Source organism: Plecotus auritus (assembly GCF_963455305.1).
Source record: "Plecotus auritus genome assembly, chromosome: 3".
In the NCBI taxonomy this organism is placed as follows: domain Eukaryota; kingdom Metazoa; phylum Chordata; class Mammalia; order Chiroptera; family Vespertilionidae; genus Plecotus; species Plecotus auritus.
The window spans coordinates 161,492,427-161,516,573 of NC_137772.1; the positions used below are offsets into that span (position 1 = coordinate 161,492,427).

The window sequence follows — 24,147 nt, forward strand, 5'->3', positions numbered from 1 at the left end:
ACTGGCCAGGGCCATGCTATAATTTCTGATGTGAGCAGTTGCAGGTGGTGATAAGGCTCAGAGTACAGCCTTGGAAATAGTGGCTGAGATGAAGTGAAAGTGTAGTTTCACTGTAATTGATGATCTTTTAACTGGGATGTGATGGTGCTACTTGGTTCACTCAAGTGACTGTTAAAATAAAGAACAATAGTGCCAGGATATGAGATAGGGAGAAGGATGAGGGCATGTCAGACTGTCTTCTAAAATACGGTAATATTTTTTTATTAGAGAAATACAGTTTAATGGCCAAGACAGGGTAGTAGTAATGACATGAATTATTTCTTCCCTTCTAACTGCCAGACAAATGCATAATGAGAATGTCAGAGGTTACTCTGCCTCCCGTCTCAGGCTCAGAGCTGTCGGCAGCGAGTTAACACAATCATGCATATTTGGCTTTTTGAGCATACTGAAATCCTACATTTTTCTCTAGGGTATATAGAATAAAAACAGCAACAGGTCATAGATTAATATTTGCTCTCGGTTGAAGTCATTGCAGGTCTTTTTAAAAATCCTGTGCTGCAAACATAAAAGAAAAAGAAATATCACAGGCCCGATGTTTAATGGTTGGGTAAGCGCACTATAATTAGCGTGTACACACTTTCAGAACGCCGTGAAATTACCATTAGTGAATAATGGGATTAAGCCGGTTAACAAGACCAGCAGAAGCTATTTACACCTCACTCCAATGTGCTGTGAGAACAACTCCATTTCACACTGTGTTCATTCAGTAGATTTCTTGTCTTTTGTTAAAATCCTCGCAGTGATGGCACAGCTGGCATTTCCCTTCCAGAAAACGCAAAAGCAGCACCAACACATTGATCTGGTATCAAAAGAACAAAATTTGTGTCTGTGTTATGCTCTTAAGAAGCCAGCTCTAATTTGTCTTTTAGCTAGATTGGCCAAGGAAATGGGGGTTTTGCTGTTGTTGTCATATTGACACCCTCTGTAACTTAGTTATGTCCACAAAACAGTCTCCCCAGATAGGATTCATTAGAACTGGTTTTTTTAGCCTGGAGTATAGTAGCTATTTCCCTTTAACTAATGCATTAGTGTGAATCCCATTAACACTGTTATATGGACTCCATCTCTACCTGCTAAAGAAAACCACTGTATTTAGTCACAATTTCTCTGCACTGTTGCAAGTTTAATTTTCAACTGATAACTTCCGCCCAAAGACTACTAAATTCAGCAAGTTACAGTTTTTATGTGGGCTAAAAGGGGATAGTGGGGCACACGTCTGAAGAATGGATATTTTATGATGAAAATTTTATCTCCCCAAAGATTTTAAAATTCACCTATAGGTTACACATTGAAATAATGATTTGTAGGTATAAATACTAAGGGTGATTTTTAAAGATTTTACCAAAATTGAGTAATATTTAATTATAAAGTATTCTCAGTTGTGTACTGTAATCCATTGTCCATTCTTTTTTTTTAAAGATATTTTTATTGATTTTTAGAGAGAGAGAGGGAGAGAGAGAGAAACATTGATGTGAGAGCGGAACAGCTATCGGCTGCCTCCTGCACGCCCCCTACCAGAGATGGAGCCTACAACCCAAGTATGTGCCCTGACCAGAATCAAACCATCAACCTTTCAGTGCCCGGGACAATGCCCAACCAACTGAGGCACACTAGCCAGGGCCACTGTCCATTCCTGTATTTCAGTTTGTCTAGTTTTGCCTCTTGGATTGCTTTTTCATAAGCCCTCTCAAAACTTGTTACTCAGAGGATCCAGACAAATCTATGTGGGAGTTCCAGTCACTAAGCTTTGAGGACAGAAAGAACTAAGGGCAATGGAATAGAAGCAGCATTGCTAGTTGCCAGTTGTTACCAAAGGCACAGCTAAGCAAAGAGGGGAGCAAATATAGAAAGGTTGAGGATTTTTTGCCAAAATAAAAATAGCTTTATTGTTTTCAGAAAATAAAAATGATACATGCTCATTATAAAAATTTCAAATACATAAAAGTCTAAGGAAAGTAAAGATCATCCAAATACCACAGGCCAGAAAAAAACCATTATTAACCTTTTGGCAAAGATCTCTCTATGAAACATGTATTATTTTAAAATATCCAGTGTTATAAATGAGGCCATATTAAACATGCTATTCTGGAGTCTGAGTTTTCATTCAATAATATTTCAGTGACAAATTTCCAGAGTTATAAACAATGATCTAAATAATCTTTAATGACAGTTGCATATAAGTCAATTGTATATGTGTGCTACACTTTATGTAACCCATCTTTTATTGACGGGCATTTAGGCTGTTTCCAATGCTTTAATATCATAAATCTCATAAAGTACATCTTTGCCATCTTATTTACACACTTGATAATTTAATTCAACTTGACTTATAAGAAAACACTAACTCTGTATAGGATAACATGCTAGGCCTTGAAGAGACGGCCCCTGCACACTCAGGGAATCTATACTAATAAAAGGGTAATATGCTAATTAGACCAGATAGACCTGATGTCTTCCGGATGTCCTTCTGGACAAAGCCGCAGCAGCTGCGAGGGCCGGCAGCATGGGAGAGGTGGCGGCACAGGCTGGTCCAGCGCTGGGGCCCCTTTTGCAGAGGTGGTGCGAGAGAGGCGGCGGCACGGGAGAGGGGGCTGCATGGTGCTGGCCCCAGTGCTGCCCCTTCCACAGAGGCAGCCACAGAGGCAGCAGCGTGGGCCTGGTCCGGTGCCATGCCTCTGCGGAGGCTGGACAGGGTGTGACCTGCTGTGCCTCAACCTCCCAAGCCCCTCCCCCAGCCGGCCTGGCCCCAGATCACCCCCCACCCACCAATGGGCAGGGGGCGGGGCCAGCACTAAGAAGCAAGGGCCGAGGGCTGGCAGGGCCAAGGGCCAGCAGCCATGGGGGCCAGCAGTGGCAGCAGCAGTGGGGTGATGGGCGTGGCACCTTCACCTGATCAGCCCAGTTGCCTCCCACATAGGGAGGCCAGACTGTGGCTTAGGGGAGCGGGCCTAAGCCATCAGTAGGACATCACTTGAGGGCTCCCAGACTGTGAGGGGGGGCAGGCCAGCCTGAGGGACCGCCCCCCTCCACCAGGGCACAAATTTTCATGCACCAGGCCTCTAGTGTTTAGAATAAATTCCTAAACAAATTGCTGGGTTAAAGTATGTTGTTTAAATTTTTGATACATATTGCCAACTTTAATACATATTGCCTTCTTTTTTTGTTAAACAATTCTTTATTGACATATTGCCTTCTTAGAAAGGTTGTACCAATTGTCACTCCAGCCAATAGTGAACAAGAATGTCCTTTTGCCCATATTCTTGTCAATTGCTCCAATATTTGCCAATCTGGGAGGATAAAATTAATACTGATAAAATAATCAACACATTTGCTATTTTTTATTTTCAAATAAAACAAGCTAAATTAGCCTCAGAATGGTTTACGTATTATAAATCCAAATGCCAAAGACTTCTACTGCTTCCTTTCATTAGCATGAATAATCAAGAGTGGCCAACCAGGTCAGGTCACAAGAATTGAAATCATCTAAAGTCAAGTCCAAGCCTGCTCCCCTACTAGTCTTAGCAGGAGGAGCATTTAGGAGCACTGTGAACACAGACATCGCGATCACATGCGGAAGACAGCACTGGACAGCCGGCCGGCCACCAGACCTGCCCCTGCCCGTGAGCATGGCCTCTCCTAACTGCTTACCTGGGGCCTGCTTTGGGCCTGTCAATCAGTCTAAGGCTTATTGTGTTTTGAAGCTCACTTTCTGCCATGAAATCCTTTTTGCCCCAGAACTGTAGCTCCACATTTCTGACCTTGGTCTGCTAACCTGACGCTAATTCCTGATAACTTCTTGTTTTTGATTAGTTGTTCTTGAATCTGGACTCTAATCTATGACTAACCCAACTATACACACACACACACACACACACACACACACACACACACACACATACACGCCATGTGCCTATTCCTCTGATGCCTATTCCTCTGAAGCTAGAGGTCTACCCTTTCATTATATAGGCCCTGAAGAGGGAGCGGTTATAAATCCTCTGGAAATGGTTTTCTTGAGTATTTCTATCCATCATCACCAAGACAATCATTATCCCCACTTTGTTAATTTACTCTACAGCATTTACTGTAGCTGAATTTTTGAGTATGTGGGTTCACAGAGATAATTTAATTCAACTTGACTTATAAGAAAACACTTGCTCTGTATAGGATAACATGTTAGGCCTTGAACAGATGGCCCCTGCACACTCAGGGAATGTGACAGAGCAATGGTCCCCAATGATGTCCGTGTCCTAAGAAACCTGCGGATATATTATTTTACAGAAGAAAAGAGACATTGCAGATGTGATTAAATTACAGATCTTGAGATGCAGAGATTTTCCTGGATTATCTGTGAGGACCCAATGCAATCACAAGGATCCTTATAAGAGAGAGGCAGGAGGGCCAAAGTATGAGAAATAGGTGATAAAGAAGAAGTCAGAGAGAAAGAGAGATCTAGATTCAAAGATGCTACGCTACTGGCTTTGAGGACAAAGAGGCCATAAGCCAAGGAAGACAGGAGCCTGAATAGGTGAGGGAACGAATCTGCATCTAAAGCCTCCAGAAGGAATGCCACGGACTTTTGACCTCCAGAACTGCAAAATAATTAACCTACTTTGTTTTAGCCCACTCAGTCTGTGATGATTCATTACAGCAACAGTAGAAAACTAACGGGCAGTTTACAAGCCTGGTCAGAGAGAGAAGATGGTACAAGCAACTTTGGTACCATTCAGAAAGTGGCAAGTATAAAATATATATACAAAAATATTGCTATGGAAATGCTGATAAAGTGAGTACTTCTGGCTGGAGAGATTAGGGAAGTCTCTGGGAGGATGGAAGTTCTTCTGGGCCCTGAAGGATTGGTATGATTTTAAGAGGGAGCGATACAGGACACAGCAGGAGCAAAGGCATCGAGCTGGAAGGTACAGAATCAAAAAGCAGACCTAGGCTCTTCTGACCAGCCATTTTCTCAGAAACAAAATGACTTGATTCAAATTTCATACATCCTACTTAGGATATAATAGGTACCTAAGTTTGTAAAAAAAAAAAAAAAGAACTTGTAATAACAGTCAACAATTGTATTCTATGTGCTAAATTATTCTAAGAATTTAAATACAGACCACAGATCTTGGGCAAGAATCCGCTCTCTGCAGAGACCATGTCATAGCCAAGGGTGAGCCTGGCTCATCTTCACACAGGCAAGCTTGATAGGGATGAACAGGGAACTACCACGGGTCAATCAAAGTACACAGAAAGGCAATTCTTTAAAGGGCAACTATTAATATTTATAAACTAGACATTTCCTACGACTTCACAGGCCAGCTACACCCAACAATGGAATCCAACCGAACACACGTAGCAGAATGAGGCTCTGAGGACTCAGATCAATGTCGTGAAGGACATCAGGATCCAGTCTCATTTGGGGAGGTTTTGATTGCTTTGTTTGTCCGAAGTCAGAGCCCATGATCTTAAGTAATCACGAATGGCTCTAATTTAGCCTAGGTTTGATCTGAGGTGATTACCCGATAAAACACACTTTTAAGGCCCCCTGTTTTGCAAGTTGGAAAGTAAAGAATGGGATTGTCCAGATTGTTGATCCTCATTGCCAAGGTCTCATGGATCATCCTCAGGGCATTACTTACAAAGGCAATGTCTTCCCAAGATGGCACCTGTACTCAAGTGCCTGGGTAATACTTGCCATCTTCTTTATCTTCTGGTAAAATGGATTCCTTTTGGTCCTGCTCACATTCATTCCAGACAAATTCACTGGAACAGCTGGTCTCCACGGGCCTGCTCCTGTGAGAGTGGCCTGCAGCTTCTGCAGAAGGGTCCGCATCTACACCGGAGGCCCCTGAATCCCAGGCTGGTGCCGCGTGCTTGGGAGGCCAACATTCTTCACGAGGAGAACTGGGCAGTTTGCAAGCGTCCTCATTTCTCTTACTCCCCGTCTTCCCGTCAAAGCCCAGATAAGTAACCTCAGACTGGCTGCATTCAAAGGGGATTTTCTGAGCCATTCTCTCTTTTCTCAAATGTTTATCATGAAGCAGAGGCTGTCTGTTCTGTCTTTCATCATCTTCCACTGGCATACTTGGCACGTTATCCAAGAACAGAGGAGAAGGACATCTGAAAGACCTGAGTGAGGTGGGAGGATCTTCAGCAAAATATAAGCCGGCTTGAGCGCTTTCGAGAGTAGTTAGGACCTAATTGACCAAGAAGCAAGCAAACATGGAGTTAAGCTTGACCTACCTCTCCTTTTACCCTCTTCCTGTCTACCTGTGAAGGACTGTGCTTTTGTTTTCATGAAATCAGTTCTGCTACAGAATTTTGAATGAGAAGGTATCAAAGATTAGTTAAACCCTTCGTTTTAATGAGTAAATTAAGTAACTTGAAGCAAAGGATAAAAGAAACTGCATTGAATTGAATATCAAGAGACCTGACCTTAGGCCTAGATTTGCTACCACTACTTTTTGACCTGGGGTGAATCTCTTATCATTTTAAAAAATATGTTTTTATTGATTTTAGAGGGCAGCAGGCTAATTTTTAAGTTGATAATTTTATATGACCCTCGAATGATGCTATAAATATCCAAATGGCCCTTGGCGGAAAAAAAGGTTCCCCACCCCTGCTCTGTCACCTGGAACCTTCTATTACAACCCTGCAGCTTTTCCTTCCCCACCATCCCACAGAAGCAAAACTACCTGTGGTTTTAGCCACATGAAATCCAGCCCTCTGAGCCTTTGCAGGTGTATATTCTCTTCCTGGAATGTCCGTCCATCCTTACGGCTACCTAAATCCACCCTGTTCTTCAGGGCCTACCTCCACTGGCCCCTCCATCAAGAAGTTTCTTTGACTTCCATCAGCTAGAATGTACCAATTCCATGCTCCCATCTACCAGGATCCTTATCTTTCTGTCCTGAATCTCATGTTTCCTGAGGTCACTCTCCCTGTGGATAGTGGGCTTGAGGGCAGCAGCTGTATCTTGATCACTGCAGTATCCCCAGCACCCAGCACAACATCTGGCCCTTGCAAAGTAGGCACTAAATTTATTTGTTTATTGTAAACAAATAAATGAATGGATGATTAAATAGATGGACAGATGAATGAAAAACCAATAAGGGGAATACACACTGCATTTTTAATGGGCAGATCTCTTAATGAAGGTTGAATAAAATATTATCTCCGAATTACTATGTCTCTTCCTTAAAATGTTTGTGGTGCTCTGGTTCCACCCAAGAATGACCTGTACTAGAGTACCTGATGATACAACATTTCGACCTAGAAAAGCTATCTATTAGATTATAATTCTATTTTGGGGGCTGGATTTGTCTCATTAATAAAGAATTTACTTAGATACACATTTATCCAATTTTCCATGGTTCTATGGATTCAGCTTTTAATAAAACTGTGTGCATACGTACTTCATCCATTGATGGTCTTAATTTTGCCCGTGTTGCAGCACACTGGCCCGCCAAATAGAAGAGTTTGGCAGAAAAATTCCGTGGGCAGGGAAACACTTTCTTATCTAGAAATGAGACACATGAATCGAGGCCTCTCTTCTCCATCAATTCCATCAGGAGATCCCTCTAGGAGGAGAAGAAGACAACCTCATTTAGAACTCTATCAGAAAGATGACCCGGTGCAGAGAGGAGGACAAGTCTTACCAGCTGAATGTGCTTTGGGTCATCCAACACCACTTTACAACCGGTCAGAACTTCCATTATCACCTACAAAGGACACACAGAAAGTCAGTTACGTACATTAACTACATCCACATATTAGTGGCGGCTAGTAACCTTAACAATGAATATAGTTCATTCCAATTAATGAATTTATATTTTATTACTGATTGATTACCCAAAATTAATGTATAACACAATGAGTAACAGGAGATCATTTGTTGCATGACATTGGTTAATGAAATCATACAGGTTTCAAATGTCCCACTCAATTGAGAGCATTGTCAGTACTTACGATGCCAAAGCTGTAGACATCTGTTTTAGTGGACAACTTGCCCTGCCTGATGTACTCTTCTGGCATGTACCACAGATGGTTACTGCTGCCACTGCTCATGCTTATGGTGGCGCTCTGAGGCTCCAGGTGGGGTCGGAAATGTGCCATGGCGAAATCAGTGAGTTTGGGTTGAAACTGATCATCCAAAAGTATGTTGGCACTAAAGTGATGAGCAAGGACAAACAAGACAAAAACATCATGAAGGCATTTTGGTGAAAAACAACGTGATGAGCTCACCTTCGTGTCTTATTAATTGCAAACATGGACAAAATAGAGCCATCCATAATTTTCCATGAACTGTAGGACATATTCTCATTTCTCTTAATGTGAGAATGTGTCCTAAATCCAAGTGTTCTATAGAACCGAAAACCAAACCCTGACCTAGGAACTGTGCGCATTTCGAATTCACAGCTGCCTACGTGGGATTGGTGGATAAAGCTGATGGTTCGTCAATAGGAGACGCTAACGTGAACCAAAGCAGCCTTCCTTGTGCTCTTCCTGCACGTGATGAGAACGTGACCTGGGTCTTACTCAGCCAGTAACTGTCAGTTCTATGCATGGCGCTCTGCTGTGGAATGCTCTGCCTACAGCCACTCACCTGCGAGGTTTTGAGGAATCTTCAGTGGCCCTGCTTTAAGGATAACCCTACTCCACAGTCCCATCCCCATGGCTTCTTTGTCTTTCAGTCTCGTTTAAAATGTAACCGTCTAAAGAGGCAAAGGCAAAGTCTTGGAGTCCATTTTAGCTGTTCGTCACATAAAAACCTTAATAGTCACTTCACATCTTGGCTGGGAGTAAGCGTGAGCTTGTTTGACCTTGGAAGGGTTGCTGTAGGAAGGGTGGGAAAAGATAAGCTGAGGGGGACCCCCATTTCCCATGGCCCACCTGGCTCTGTAGCCGCTGGCGGGTCACTTCACCCCGGAAACCTCAGCAGCATCTTCCCTCATGAGTGAAATGAGGAAAACAACAGAACTCACAGGCACAGACATGGCCTACTGCTGGGCATGCTCAGTAAACGCTGGCTTAGGTGGGGGTAATTCCTCACAAGAGAGCAGATGGCCATTGAGAAAAGAGGTGGGTGGGCTAAGAGAAAGTTATCTGCTTTTCAACTTTGTTAAGGGCTTGTTTTTGTCCCCTGAAACCAAAGCTAGCATGAGATCCCTGCCCATCCCAATGCCAGGCGGGACCTTTGGAGTGCCACACACTCTTGTTAAATGTGGTGAATAGCTGCAGGATAAACACAGAAAATTATTAATTCTCAACAAGTGTTGGCTCTCATGAAAGCTCCAGAGTCCCTGCTGTCCCTGGACGAGCAGGCTGACAAGCAGGCTACTCCACATGTCTGAACTGCAGGCACAGCTGTGATTCCGAACATTCAGTCTTGGCTTTGTTTCAAGGATTTGAAATGGAGGCCTCGAGAATTCTAATCCAGACTTTGTCTAGGACTCAATTGACAAACAAAATGATGGGGCTCCCTGAGATCGGAAAGACATGCCTTAAATTAATGTCACTCTCCCTCCCCTGAAGGTGGCAGGAGAATCGCAAATCCCAAAGAACCCATCTTCTGCATAAGCCCTAGAGCCCCTACCTGTGTGCGGTCCTTTCGTTAATGAGGAGAAAGTCAGGGAGGGACTTGTATCTGGGAGGAGGCTTATCTCAGAAGCACAGTCCTCGTTTCTCCCCCTGCCTTATCTTTTCTCTCCTGACGTTTCAAATGCAGCAGCTTCTAAGACCAGCCTGGGTCTCACACACCTATGTCGCTCCTCACCCATTCTGGGGCTTCTCATTTGGAAAACAGCATTAACTATCCTGACATACTTCTGAAGATGAGGAATATACTAGAGCCAGACCCTACCTTCTCTCCATCTCTCGGAAAGAACAGACATTTAGTTCACAATTACTTCTTCCACGGGTGTACACTGCACTCTTTCAGATCAAGGCCAGGGCTTCCTGGGATGCCCTGATCAATTCTGAGTGCCGGGGTAGTTAATGCAGGAGTGTGCCAGGCGTGCCAGGAGTGAGGTGGGCAGAGAGGTTCATTAGCTCTCACCACCAGGACCAGCCTTCCGCCCCTCCAGCCTCTGCCGCACTCAGGGCCCGGCCCTCCTCTGCAGCCGCCCCTCTTCATTTCAGCCCAGGAGGAGGCAGCAGAGCTCCAAAGGCCAGATATTCCTTGTCAAACTGCTAGCTCTCTTCTTCCTCCACCAGCTCTGAAGAAGGTTTAAAGCGTAACTTAGAATGCCAGAGCCATGAGAATGCAAAAAACTAAATCTGTGGATCACTCAGACTCCCAAAGAATAATTCTTTCCTAGGTACAAAAGAGAAAAAAAGCAGTAACAACAAAAACCCCCATATTCTAATCTATTTATTTGACCCTCAGCAGAACTGGTGGGAAGCTTCTGGCAGCTGGGGAAGCAGTTCTGTAAGAGGCGGCCTGGGGAACAGTGATGCGTTACCCGGTAAAACCCATGGAGGGTTCGGGGCTGCGAGAGGTCATCAGTAAGAATGCGACATTGTCCTAGGGCACTGTGTTTACACTTTGAATAATGATATTTGGTGAAAAGACAAGTTGTGTACCAGCAGACCTTACTGTATACCATAAATTTTGAGCCCAGTGATTTACTCTGCTCTAAATAAAGGTTAATGGTAGCCGAGGAAGAAGGATGTTCTGTTTCAGAAAAGTGGGAATTGCATAAGGCCCGTCAACAATCAATTCTGCCTAATTCTTTCCCCTGCTTCTACCTCAAATAGAATGTTCCAACATAAAGTGCCTTCAGCTACCATGTAGGTCAACTGAATGCGTTTATCCTATAGGGGTAAACACAAACTAAAAAAATAAAGACAATATAAATAACTGAACGCATGTAACAACATGCACTAAAAGGGCAGCTTGCTAGCTATTCTGGCTACCAAAGACACAGGTGAGAAACATCCAATGGCCCACACACTTAATTTAGAGTCTCTGCAACCTATTTCTTCTATTCTTTCCCACAAACCACTTACTGTAACAGAGAGGCCTCTAGATCATTCTTCCACAGAGGGATCATGGCAGAGTCACGAAGGAGATGGGGAAAAGCCTACACAGGTGGTGACTTAAATCCTCACTCTGGGAATATTACGTAATCTCCCTCTTGCTAAGAGTCTTTACGACAATTCTTTTTTGGGGGGAACTGCATCCCTCAATGGCTACAAGAATTGCTTTCATTGCTCACCAGTTTGTCCCCTGATTCAGTAGAAGCCTATGGGCCTTAAATATAAAGCAAGATGATACACCTAGCTTATAATGCAGGATTTGAACGTAAGTGCAAATACCATGTTTGACATGTAAGTGCATTATTGGTTTTTAAAGATACATTTATTTTTATAGGATTTTATGGGACATTATTGGTGCCCAGTAGCCCAGTCCCTGAGTGCCTGGCAACTCTCAGGAAAAGTCCAGACTCCACCCAACAGGCCCCAGAGATAAAGAGGACCCACGTGGCCTCTGGTTGACAGCCTGAGGCGACAGGACATCTTGCTGTCTGTGTTACTGCTGTTGTCACACCAAGATACCCCTCATCAGATGAGGTAAGACCCAGTCTCCCCGGGAGCCTGCAGGTGACTGGGAGGGGTGCACACAGCCCTCCCTGCTGCAGTGCATCTGGCCAAAATGATGCGAACAGAAACCCTTACTCCCCCCTGGGATGATGCAGCTGTTTCTTTCCCAGTAAAGCCTGGCAGGACTCAGAGACAGCACTAGAGCTCGGTTTTGCTTTGACAGGTGCCTTATGAGTTCTATGCTCTCTGTAAAGGCCCAGTCAATACAGGGTATTCCTCCTGTTGGTGTGAAATTGCATCTCCAACCGAACTAGCACAACTGCCCCAAGCCTCAGCTTCCCTGTGGGTAAACAGATCTGATAGTGCTTAACTCACAGGATTGTTACAAGGATTAATTGAGAAAACACAAGCAGAGTGCCTGATATTCAGGGAAGGACTGGAAATGTGCTTTGAAGGATGTGGGTTGGCCATTGTCCATTCTACACACACCACTTGACCTTAAAGTCCCAGGGAACTTGGTTGGGTATCTCTAGAAGTTCAAGGACACCAATTTGAAATAACAAAGGTACAGAGGTTAGAGGATAACCCTGGACTCTGAGGGCCCTTGGGTTAACTAGTTTCAAGGCATCGACTGAGTTTCAGAATAGTTCCAAAAAAGTTCTGGAAGAACCTACTAAATGAACATTTCCAGGAATTTTAAGACCATGGAAAGATAAAATATAAGATATTAGAGGCCCGGTGCACCAAATTTGTGCACGGGGGTGGGGAGGGGAGCCTCAGCCCGGCCTGCACCCTCTCATAATCTGGGACCCCTCAGAGGATGTCGTGCCTAAACTGGCAGTCAGACATCCCTCTCACAATCCGGGATGCTGCATGCACCAGTGACCATACTTTTCATACAGGTGAAAGGCATCTTGCTGTTGTATGGGCAGCTACATTTTTTTTTGCTCTGATTATAAAAAGTAGTACATAACATGATGCTTCTGAGGCAGTAGTACCATTTTTCCCATCTTATGGGTGGAAAAACCAAAGCAGAGAGAAGTTAAGTAATTGGCTTTGTCACACAGTTATAAGTGTCAGAATCAGGGCTGACCACAAAATGTGGTCAGAGTCCATGTATGTCATCACTGCATCATCCTGTATTTTCAGTGTTAGAGTAGCCTTGCCAGGTTTAATTTTTAAATCTAAGAGACTGTTCCCAATATATAGGGTAGGGTCCCTAGGCCTGGCTGGCAATCAGGGCCATCTGTGGGGCAACCGGCGGGTGGAGTGATCGGGCTTGGGGGGGGCCCTGCTGGCACCCAACTTGGCTGGCAGCCAGGCACCGCCCGCTGGCCGGCTCCACCCCCTGGTCGCAGCTGCTGGTCACCTCCCTCTCGGGAAGCATCTGCCTCCTGGTTGTCAGTGTGTGTCATAGCGACCAGTCCTTTCACCAGTCCTTTCACTGTAAGGTCAATTTGCATATTAGGGTTTTATTATATAGGACTGTTTAATACATATGTGTGCATACATATATGCATCCATGTATGTAAATAAATGAATGTGGGGGTTTGGAGTCAGTGATGACAAATAGAGTTAATAAGGGAATTTTTAATTTATGTAATAAAAATGGCATCCCTTAGAAAAGAATGAACATATTTAGATATTTTAGAAGAAAGGAGAGCCCTAGCCGGTTTAGCTCAGTGGATGGAGCATTAGTCTGCGGACTGAAGGGTCTCCCAGGTTCGATTCTGGTCAAGGGCATGTACCTTTGTTGTAGGCTCCTCCTTGGCCAGGCCCTGGTCGGGGCACATGCAGGAGGCAACCAATCAATGTGTTTCTCTCATATCAATGTTTCTCTCTGTCTTTCCCTCTCCCAGTCTCCCTAAACATCAATGGAAAAATAGTCTCAGGTGAGAATTAACAAAACAAAAAAAGAAAAAAAGAAAGGAGACTCTTAGGGGAAAATAGGAGAGTCTGAAGGAAAAGAGTTGTTTGTATCTAAAATGCTTCTGAAAAACAAGATTTTTGTGGAGGGAGAGGAAAAGGGAGGAGGCTGGTTAATTAAGCAAACAAACAAACCAACAAACTGCATTTCCTGCAGGCGCTGCCATTCCTACTATACACTGAGTTGGAGCAGGCTCACCACACAGATCAGGGCTGGGAGTGGAGGGGGAGGCTTGGGTCCGCAGGCAAGCATGCCATGGTCGTAGGAAGGGGCCCACTGTGGCTTCCTACCCCCCTTCCCAGCCACTCAGTCTTCTAATCCCTTGCAAAGGAAACTCTCTGTGACTTGCTGCAACCATACATCTCTGACCAAAGCAAGTGCCTCCTTCCCTCCTTTCTTTCCCAGGCCCCTTCCCGTGGACGGAAGACTCTCACACTTGGCAGGAGACTGACGGCAACCCGAATGGATGAGAGAACATAATCTCACAGGAAACATTAGAAATGTTCACCAGGAAACGAATAGGGATGAATGTCTGGGATGAAAAATGCCTAAGATAAAATGCATTTGAATTTAAGATTGTTCATAAATGTGAAAACAATTAAGCTCGGAAAGGATAGGCTGGAAAAAGCAAGAACGATCACTGCTTTCAGAGGCTTTTATGGGATCCTGTAATTCAAAAACATCTCCATTCCCCAAATAAAAATGGGAAGGTCATTTGTCAAGAGCAGAGACGTCAACTCTTTAAGATTCTTTTCTTTAAATCCTTTTCCTCCTCGAATTCCACCATCTGGAAATAAAGTTTTGTTTTTATAACATTCTCTTTGAAGAGAATTACGAAGACATTTCTGGGCAAACGAAACCACCAGGCTTCTCGAAAACACTTTTGAAATGTGGGCTTGGCTTCCTCCTTGGGTGTCCTTAGCACAGCGTCTCCTGGGAAGCCTGTTTGCTCTCACTGCTTCACAGGCACGGGTCCTGAACGCACACTCAGGCCCCATCTCCAGTCAGGCCACTGCCTGCTGCCGTTTTCACCAGGCGTCCAATGTCAGCAAACGTTAATCACGTTCTCCTTTCCTGCCAATTTCCCTGTCTCTGCCTGTTGTGGAGCGAACGCGAGTGAATGACCACTGGAGTCCCAGACCAAATTAAAATTTAGGGAGCCTTTATAAGCTGGCCGGCGACTGCTCTGCCATTCTCCATGCAGGGAGTCCAGAGAGCAGCCCCGACCCTTTGTGCAGGACCACTTTTAAGCACATTTACCATATCCTGTTCTTGCAGAGCAAGTAACCCAAGACAGAACAGTTTTTCCTAAGCAACGTCAGGATCATGCCATTGACGACCATGTTATTCACAGGGTCATCCTGTTCTTCAGAAAGCTGACAGTGTTCTATGAAAGAAGGCCTACGTGCTGGGAAGGGGCCGTGAGACCGTATCTCAAGGCCTGGCCTGGTGTCAGCACTGACAACTCTATCTGGGGCATAGTCCATGGCCTCAGTAGTGCTCAAAAATTCCTACTCTCCACACTGCCCAGTGAAGCCAATGTGCCCCTAGAGACAAAGATTCATCACCGAATAAGAGCGTGATTGTTGGGCCCACACACACGAGCCCTGCCTCTCTCCGCCATCTACAGAGGTGTGACAGAGCAGGTTACTAATTTCTGGAAGTCTCAGCTTCCTCCTGTGTCAGACTGAGATAAGACCGATGATACCCAAACTCGGGGTTGTTGGGGAGGTTAATACATCATCCAGTGGGCTCTTAGGTCAGGTCTAAAGTCCTCGAGCTTTCACTGACTCCCTGACCTGTCTGTAACCTGTCAGCTACCCTGATGTATTAGCACTTACTAATGCAGGCAGGGAGGACTGCACTTACTGGTGTTGAAGGGCTTTCTTTCTTTTTTAAATTTTTTAATTTAAAAAAATATATTTTTTATTGATTTCATGGAGGAAGGGAGAGGGAGAGAAAGATAGAAACATCAATGATGAGAGAGAATCATTGTTTGGCTGCCTCCTACAGGACCCACACTGGGGATCGAGCTCACAACCCAGGCATGTGCCCTGACCAGGAATTGAACCGTGACCTCCTGGTTCATATAGGTCAATGCTCAACCATTGAGCCACACCAGTCAAGCTAAATTTTTAATTTTTATTGAGGTAACATTGGTTAAGAACATTATGTAAGTTTCAGCTGCACAGCATTATCATTTGATATCTGTATACACTATAGCATGCTCGCCACCAAAAGTTTGGTTTCCATCTGTCACCAAACATTTGATTCCCTTTACCCCTTACCTCCTTGCCATTCCCCTCCTTTCTCTGTGTTCAGTGCTCTTTCTTTATACTGTTCCCTTCACCTGCAAAGTACTCCTCTCCCTCCCTCCCCCCACTAATTTTGATCCAGGCCCCTCTGCAGCCTAATATTCACTTCCTCCATGAAGTTTTCACTCTACTGCCCTGGATTCTAGCGGTCCTCCTTTCTCCAAGTCCCCACTGTACAGCTGCACTATATGCCATTTGACTCTTACTCAGAGACTAGCTTCTGTTGTTTACATAAGCATGATGTTGAGTCTATGGAAGATAGTAGTAAGCAAACATGTGTTGATATAGTCAGTTTGTTAATTAAGATAATTTAAAACCATAAGTAGATTAGACCTCTCTTCATATGGCAAATATGTGGCCCCAATGTTGCCAAAACTTTCTCCCATATTCTTGGCAGACATCACTAATTGAGTTCAGAATGCACACCCCAATTCCCTTTCAATACTGCCTGTGGAAAATCATTGCCAATCAATCAAAGATGAAATGTGAGATGAAACTGACTTATCATCGCTGCTATATAATCGCTGCTTTATAATATAATCGCTCCTTTTTCAGATGAGGTAAATGAGGCCCACATGGTTGAAATGACTTATTTGGTGCAAAATAGTTTTTTTTTGTTGTTGTTAATCCTCACCCGAGGATATTTTTCCATTGGGTTTTTAAAAATATTTTTATTGATTTCAGAGAGGAAGGGAGAGGGAGAGATTGAAACATCATTGATCGTCTGCCTCCTGCACGCCCCCTACTGGGGATCAAGCCAGAAACCCAGGCATGTGCCCTTTACTGGAATCGAACCTGGAACCCTTGAGTCCGCAGGCCAACGCTCCACTGAGCCAAACCAGCTAGGGCCACTGATTTTCTTTTTTAGAGTCAGGGGAAGGGAGAGGGAGAGACAGAGTGAGAGAAACATGAATGTGAGCGAGACCAGGGCCAGGGATCGAGCCTGCAACCGAACTACGTGCCCTTAATGGGAACTGAATCCCAGACCCTGCAGTCCAAGGGCCAACACTCTATCCACCGAGCCTAACTGGCTAGGGTGCAAAATGATTTTTTAGTGGCAGAGCCAGGACTAAAGCTTAGCCCTCCTTTTCCTGTGTTCGGTGCTCTTTCAATTTACTATAGTTAACTAGAAAAAAAAATCTTTTTATTCAGCTACTCATAAGAGATTAAGTAACTGCTGATTACAAAGCAGAATTGAAATGAACTTTTATCTCTTTTCTTTAGGTGTATATAGATAATTCCAGTGCAAAACAGTGGCTGAGCGGTCACAGGAAGACAGGTTTCAGCTCACTATAAAGGAAGCTCTAATCATCAGAGCTGCGCCCCGATGGTGCTATGACAACTGCTGTGCTCGGGCCCAGGGATGGCTGGATGAGACACTTGGGAGGTGGAAGAGGCAGCCTCCACTAGGTGGGAGAAATTACAGCCTATTGCCAAACCCTGGGCGGTGCTTTATATAAATGATCTCCCTCCATCCCCACCACCTGGGAGGAGTGCAGTAGTAGGCGGCTCAGTTCCAGATAAGAAAACTGAGCCTCTGGGGATTTAAGGAATTCGCCAAAGGTCACACAGCCAGCAAGTAGCAGAGCAGGGATTTGAACTGAGATCTTCCTGACCCAAAGGCCATACACGTAACCAGTGACAAGAGACAGAGACAGCAATGACATCTGGGTTGGTTGTTGAAAAGGGGGAAGGAGAGAGAAGGCTCTGGGGAACAGGCAATTCAGGACTTTGCCTCGCCTGCTCTAGGGTGAGCAGGACTCTGGAGGTACCTCCTTAACGTAGCTGAACTCATCCCCTCTCTGAAGTTGATCAGGATAAAGCATGACCAGGATTTTAAAAATGTAGGTTCACATCCTTCTCCTGGTACAATCCCTAGATTTGGGTATAGAGCACAGCACACAAGCAGGCAGGTGCAGTGTCACAGAATTCGAAAGCAAGAAGAGATTCAGTTGGCTCAGATCATAGGCGTGAGAAGAAACCCGTGGCCTGAGAGTGGGAGGCCCTGGGCTTGAGCGGATTTCCTGTGCTCCTGCCCTCTCATCTGCAGTGCCGGTGCAGGCACCTTTTCGCTGCTTAGACGAAGGTGCTGCTCACACTTTGGGCTCCAGGCTGCAGAATAATGACCTTACAACCTTCATTTCTTAAACTATTTTAAAAGCCACAAAGGCGTAAGATTACCAAGCTTCTTTTGTAGATGGAAGTAATTACAGGGAATGAATGAAATAGAACTTTCAGACACCACTTAGTAACTAGACTCCTTCTTGAAGTTTCTTCTGCTCCTCGGTTTGAAATAGAAAGATCTGATGCCAGGTTATTTTTTTCTAATAAATATTATTTTTATTATACAATTATATAAATGTTATAATTATTATAAATTTTATTTTAAAAATTTAAAAACATAGCATAGAAGTAATAACTAAGCCATTAAGTTAAAAGCTACATCTCTCTGTCTAAATACAGCCTTATTTATAATTTGGTATGTTTTATTTTCTATGTTTTACTTTAATCTATTTCTTTAATTCATAAATTTGTAGTACTATAAAGTTATAATCATGTACTCAATGCTACTTCAATTTGGCTTTTTTTCACTTAATCTCACTTTATGCACAATCTTCCAGGTAATTTCATACTATTAAAAACATTATTTGATAATGTCAAAGGATGTACAATAAACTCTTCTGTGATCCATCATCTGAGCCCCAGATGCAGAAACGAAAATAAAGGTAACAATACAGTATCTCCCATTTCTCCAATACAAACAGAACCCTGACTTACTCATCAAAAGATCACTGTTTAACACGTTCTGAAATGTCCTTTTTTTTTTTAGTCTATTATCAGGGTTGTGTAACAAAATGACAGATCTCCTAGAGCTGCCTTTCCTTACAAAGAATTAAAAAATTAATAGACAAAGGCAGAAAAGTAAGAATTCCTAAGAGCACTAGGCTGTACACCGAGGAACCAAGAACCAAGGAGACCCACACTTAGAGCAAAGTGAAGGATTCATTTAAAAGAAACTCGGGAGGGTAATCTAGGTCAGCCAGTTTAAGTTTGGCCGAGACTGTTGGGAACTGAATGTCATTACCACCTGACAGATGCTCAGTGCCTTGAATGAAACTAGTTGGTCTCATTCCAGTTTCTAGAGAACAGGTGTGTGCATCACCAAAGGAAGTGGGAGGGGGGTGAATCTACTGCTAATTAACATCTTTGCTGGCAGGCTTAGCAGAAAGTCAAGAGTTGAGTGTCTGTGAAAGAGGTCGATTTGCTCTGGAGCAGAGAGGAAGACACTGATGAACAATTGTGAAACCACTATTCTCAATTCGTGCCCATATACCACAACTCCACACCCTGACACATGCCCAGGCAGGCATAGTCTACAGATGGTTATGTTGAGTCTTTGAGCCCTTTGAAAAACCCAAAAGGCAGCAATCAATGGCAGCCCCTTCGCCAACTAAAACAATAAAATATGTTGCTAGTTGCATTTCCAGTTTAAACCCTGCCTGTCCCATGAAATTCTCCCTGTCTGTGATCAGATATCTTTCGGTACTCTGCATCTCCATTACTCATCAGGCACTCATCTAGTGTGTTCCTTACATGATTTTATAGTTCAGCACATCCAAACAAGTACTGGGATTCTGGCTTGGAATAAGTGGCCTCCTTTAAAATTGTGATATCTACTGCTGATTCCAGAACCATTCTCTTGCCCACAAAAACCCCAGAGAAGCCTCGGAGTCCCTTGAGAGAGCTCTGCTTATCAAATCTAGGTCCTCAGACCAGTTAGACCTCGAGGCTCTATCCAACCCCAACCACTTTCCTTACCCCTCTCCAGTCTTATCTTTCCTTATTCCAACCTCATCCTTTCCTCTCCAATCAATCAATTTGTCTTGCTTTTATTATATGGTTGGCAATTCTTTACTCTGTTCCCTTGAACGTATTATCACCTCCACCAGGAATAGTCTCTTCTCTTCTTTCAACTAATCCACTGCCATGACCTATCTACTCAAAGACCTGGCTTAGAACTACCTAATGAGAAGAAGAGCATTCTCAGACCAGCCATGCATTGGGCATAGTGAGTGGTGCACTGTATACTTACTGTGATTGTGTTATCTCTCTGATCATGAGGCGGAACCTTCAAGGACAAGACTATGATCATCATGGTCTAATACAATGCTCTGCACACAGATGTTCCATGAATACTTGTGAATTAAAATGAATGTAATTATTTAAATGTTCAAAAAGTTAGTTAACACAGAAGTGATTTTTTTAAAAAATAGAGCTTAGTTTGTGGATCCACTTTTCAAACACAATAAATTGATGATGGAGGTAAAGTAGTATGGACTGAATCCATCCCCAACCACAATGAATGGTTATGTCTTCCCAAATTCATATGTTGAAACCCTAAACCCAAGATGATGGTATTAGGAGGTAGGTCTTTGGGAGGTGATTAGTTATGAGGATAGAGCCCACCTGAAAGGGATTAGTGCCTTATAAAGAGGCTCCAGAGAGACCCCTTGTCCCTTCAGCCACGTGAAGACACAGGGGAAAGATGGTTGTCTATGAACAGAAAGTGGGCCTTCACAGACAAAGAGAAGGCCTGCGTTGGACTTCCTAGCCTTCAGAACTGTGAGAAATAAGTGTGTGTTGTTTATAAGTCATCCACTTTATAGTATTTCGGTTATAGCATTCCAAATGAGTTATGACAGTAAGTAAAAGAGAAGTAAAAGGAATGATTAGCCATCAGATCTTAGCCTCCTCCACTGCTATTTCCACCACTTCTTGACCAATTATAACAGGAACTATCATTTGATGAGTATACTCTTTGCCAAGCACCATATATACTTTGTCATATTACCCTAAGATAGAAGCTATTATTTTTTTTTGAAGAGTCGTTTGTTTGTTTTTTCAATCCTCACCCGAGAATATGTTTATTGATTTTGGTGAGAGAGGAAGGGAGGGAGAGAGAAACATTGATGAGAGAGAGAAACATCAATTGGCTGCCTCCCATACACATCCCAACCAGAGGTCAAACCCAAAACCTAAGTATGTGCTCTGACAAGGAATTGAACCCGAAACCTTTTGGTGTACAGGATTGATACTCCATCCACCTGAGTCACCCCACCAGGGCAAAGCTGTTACTCTTTTATTAGCATTTTGCAGAGGAAGAAACTAAGGCTTAGATAAGTTAAGCAAATTGCTCAGAATCACAGTGTAAGTAGAAAGTCAGCTTCTGCTGAACTAAGAGGAAAGGATGGAAAAAGGTGGGAAGGAAAGTATATAGAAAAGAAGAATCATTTGGTCATATTTTGCAGAGCGGCATCCAGTCCAATCTTCATGCCTAACTGCTGTGGCTGCAGGGGTGTGGCCCAGGTCTCTCCTTCAGGACCCAGGGATGCACTCGCTTCCCATCAGGGAGGAGTGGCTGATGGCTCACAGCTAAACCCAAGCTGGGATCTGTCCTTGGAAGAAGGGAGCTGCCTCAGCCAAGCTACAGCCCAGCTCAGGGCCAGACAGATGAAAGGGTACAAAAACCTGAGCTCCTTGCCTCACTTTAGGATATTTTTGAAGGGTCACCCCAACTTCAGCAGTGTACAGGATGATACTCCATCCACGCGAGTCACCCCGCCAGGGCAAAGAATCAGCCAAGGCCTCTAGGGCAATATTGCAGCTCAGCTTTTCCAACCACCCAGTTCTGCCTTCCTCCTTCCCTCCCTGACACTTATTGTTCCTGAGAGCACACCCCTAAAAATCTCCCCCAGGCAAATCTCTGCCTCTGAGCCTATTTCCCCGGGAAGCTGCCTGAAGACACTAAACATTAGTGGGAAAGCAGAAACCAGGGGCCACAGTCTGTGCTCTAGCCCAGTGGTCAGCAAACTCATTAGTCAACAAAGCCAAATATCAACAGTACAACGATTGAAATTTCTTTTGAGAGCCAAAATTTTTAAACTTAAACTTCTTCTAACGCCACTTCTTCAAAATACACTCGCCCAGGTCGTAGTATTTTGTGGAAGAGCCACACTCAAGGGGCCAAAGAGCCACATGTGGCTCGCGAGCCACAGTTTGCCGACCACTGCTCTAGCCCAACAATTTTCCATCTTTTTCATCTCATGGCACACTTAATAATAAACTTATTACTAAAATTCTGCAGCCACCAAAAAAGATCTTATATTTTTTGCTGATCTGACAAAAATAATAGGTATAATTTTGATTCATTCACACTGGACAGCTATTATTGTTTTAGCTGCTGTTAATTTTTTATTTGACAATCTAAGGGAAACGAGGTCAGTGCCCCTGACTAAATAGTCAGGCATTTCAGGTATTGTATATTTTAAAAGTTCTCATGGCACACCGGTTGAAAATCCTTTCTCTAACCAGAAACCAGGAGCAAGATGCTGGAGGGACACCTCCGAATCTCCTCACCTAGTGTGATAGCTGTGGAAAACCTTGTGACTGGGTGGAGCCTGGATGTGCATCCCTCCACCCCATGTTCCCCTTGCACCGGTTGGTGACCTTCCCTGTCCCCCTCTCCCATCAAGTACCCAAACCTCGACATTCTCTCTCTTCTCACCCCTCTTTCCTATGAAGCTGCATTTTCAGGAGAGGATTTGATCAACTTAGTCACACAAAAGGAAAATTAATTAAATTCATGTATTACTGCTTGGGATTGAAAATAAGCTCTTGCACATTCCAAGTTTAAACCAAAGAAAGGACTTGTCCAGCAAAATTCCAGATATTTAGTTAAGACATATTTGAGCACCTGCTGGGCAGAGCTGGTCAAGAGCTGTGTGAAAGGGGACTGTTTTAGGTTAGGGGTGCCCACCACAGCCTTTAGGAACTAACCGCAGTGGCTGACACCATCGACCTCTGAGACCTCCACTGGACGTCCATCTATGTCCCAGGTGCCATGAGGGTGCACACTCATTTTATACTGATTAATGGGGCCACTAGCAGCTGATGAATCACCACATTACAACAGGAGCAGACATCTCTGGGTGGATCCCCCACTCCTCCGGGACTAAATGAAAATCTAGTCTTTTCATATGGAGTTCATTTCACCAGCAAAACAAAGAAATAAGCAATCAGTCCCTCTTCTGTCAACTCAAAAGCACACGAAAAGCTTTTCTCAAGATCCTAGGAGATGGTTCAGAAGAGGCAGCAGCCTTTTAAATCCAGTCTTCCCTGCTCTTCAGTAGAGGCATGTTTAGCTACTTACGGACAAGTTCAAGGTAAAGGGCACATAGGAAAAATTCACAGAGAGGTTTGCCACAGGCTATCTACTCTCTGAACGATTCCTATGTCTACTGATGGAAGATGTTACTTCTAAATTTCTCATGTCTCAAAGATGAACACGGGCCCTGGCCAGTTTGGCTTAGTGGATAGAGCATTGGTCTGCGGACCAAAGGGTTCCAGGTTCGATTCCCGGTCAAGAGCACGTACCTCGGTTTCAGGCCCTTCCCCGACCCAGGCCCTGGTCTGGGCGGGGCACGTGCAGGAGGCAACCCATTGATATGTCTCTCTCACATCTACGTTTCTCTCTGTCTTCCCCTCTCTCTTCCCCTCTCTCTAAAAATCAATGGAAAAATATCCTCAGGTGAGGATTGACAACAACAACTAAAGAGTAAAGGTCAATAAAGGGCCATATAATATATATATTAAAAAAAAGAAGAAGAACAGGGAAGTTGCTGCTCGGCTTGTCACAGATGAATATATACGGCTACTAGGCAGCAGGCTCAGTAGAAAGAGCAAGACACTGGAGACTCGACAAAGAATTTTAATTGCCAAAGAATTTTACTGTTACCTTGCTAGGAGTCCCCCCTATAAGTCAGTCACTTAACCTTTCCTTTAACCTGGGTTTTGTTTTTGTTTTGTTTGTTTTTAAGTGAGCTTAATACAGGTTCAGTTCACAGTTTGCTATCAGGTATAATTAATAAAATACACAAAACTGTCTATCCTACATTATTCACTAATAATTCCCCAAGATAATATAAACTCTCCCTTTGGCAACATAAATGTAGCTTTTTAAATTTGGTAGGTGTGCTTTCATTAATACAATGGAAAGATTTTAAATACTTCGATGAGCGTTTTTAACGTATACGTACATGCCAGGGAAGCTAGAGGCAGAAAATAGTGTGAAGTCTGACTCCCCTGGTGGAGCCTAAAGCTCTGGGAGAACTTACCTTGAAATACTGCCACAGATGACCGAGCACGGGACCGTGTTGTGCAGGTACTGAACAGCTTTGGCTGTTCCGATTAATACACTGATTCGAATGTGCCAAGAGAGTGGGGCTGTGTTCCCCTAAAAAGACA

At 43.9% G+C, this 24,147-nt stretch overlaps 1 protein-coding gene across 2 annotated transcripts in view; it reads right to left on the reverse strand.

Moving 5' to 3' along the window:
* Window positions 1–1,925: 1,925 nt before the first annotated feature.
* IRAK3 (interleukin 1 receptor associated kinase 3) overlaps window positions 1,926–24,147 on the reverse strand; it is a 98,785-nt gene continuing 76,563 nt past the window's right edge. Inside the window, exons 8-12 of one of the 2 annotated variants that reach the window (XM_080662457.1) lie at window positions 24,018–24,136; window positions 8,026–8,224; window positions 7,716–7,778; window positions 7,473–7,637; window positions 1,926–6,254 (exon numbers count right to left, since the gene is read on the reverse strand). In XM_080662457.1, the coding sequence (XP_080518583.1) occupies window positions 5,730–6,254; window positions 7,473–7,637; window positions 7,716–7,778; window positions 8,026–8,224; window positions 24,018–24,136 (1,071 nt within the window). In that variant the 3' untranslated portion in view covers window positions 1,926–5,729. The remainder of the gene's footprint in view (window positions 6,255–7,472; window positions 7,638–7,715; window positions 7,779–8,025; window positions 8,225–24,017; window positions 24,137–24,147) is intronic. The other variant, XM_080662456.1, reaches the window with a different exon arrangement.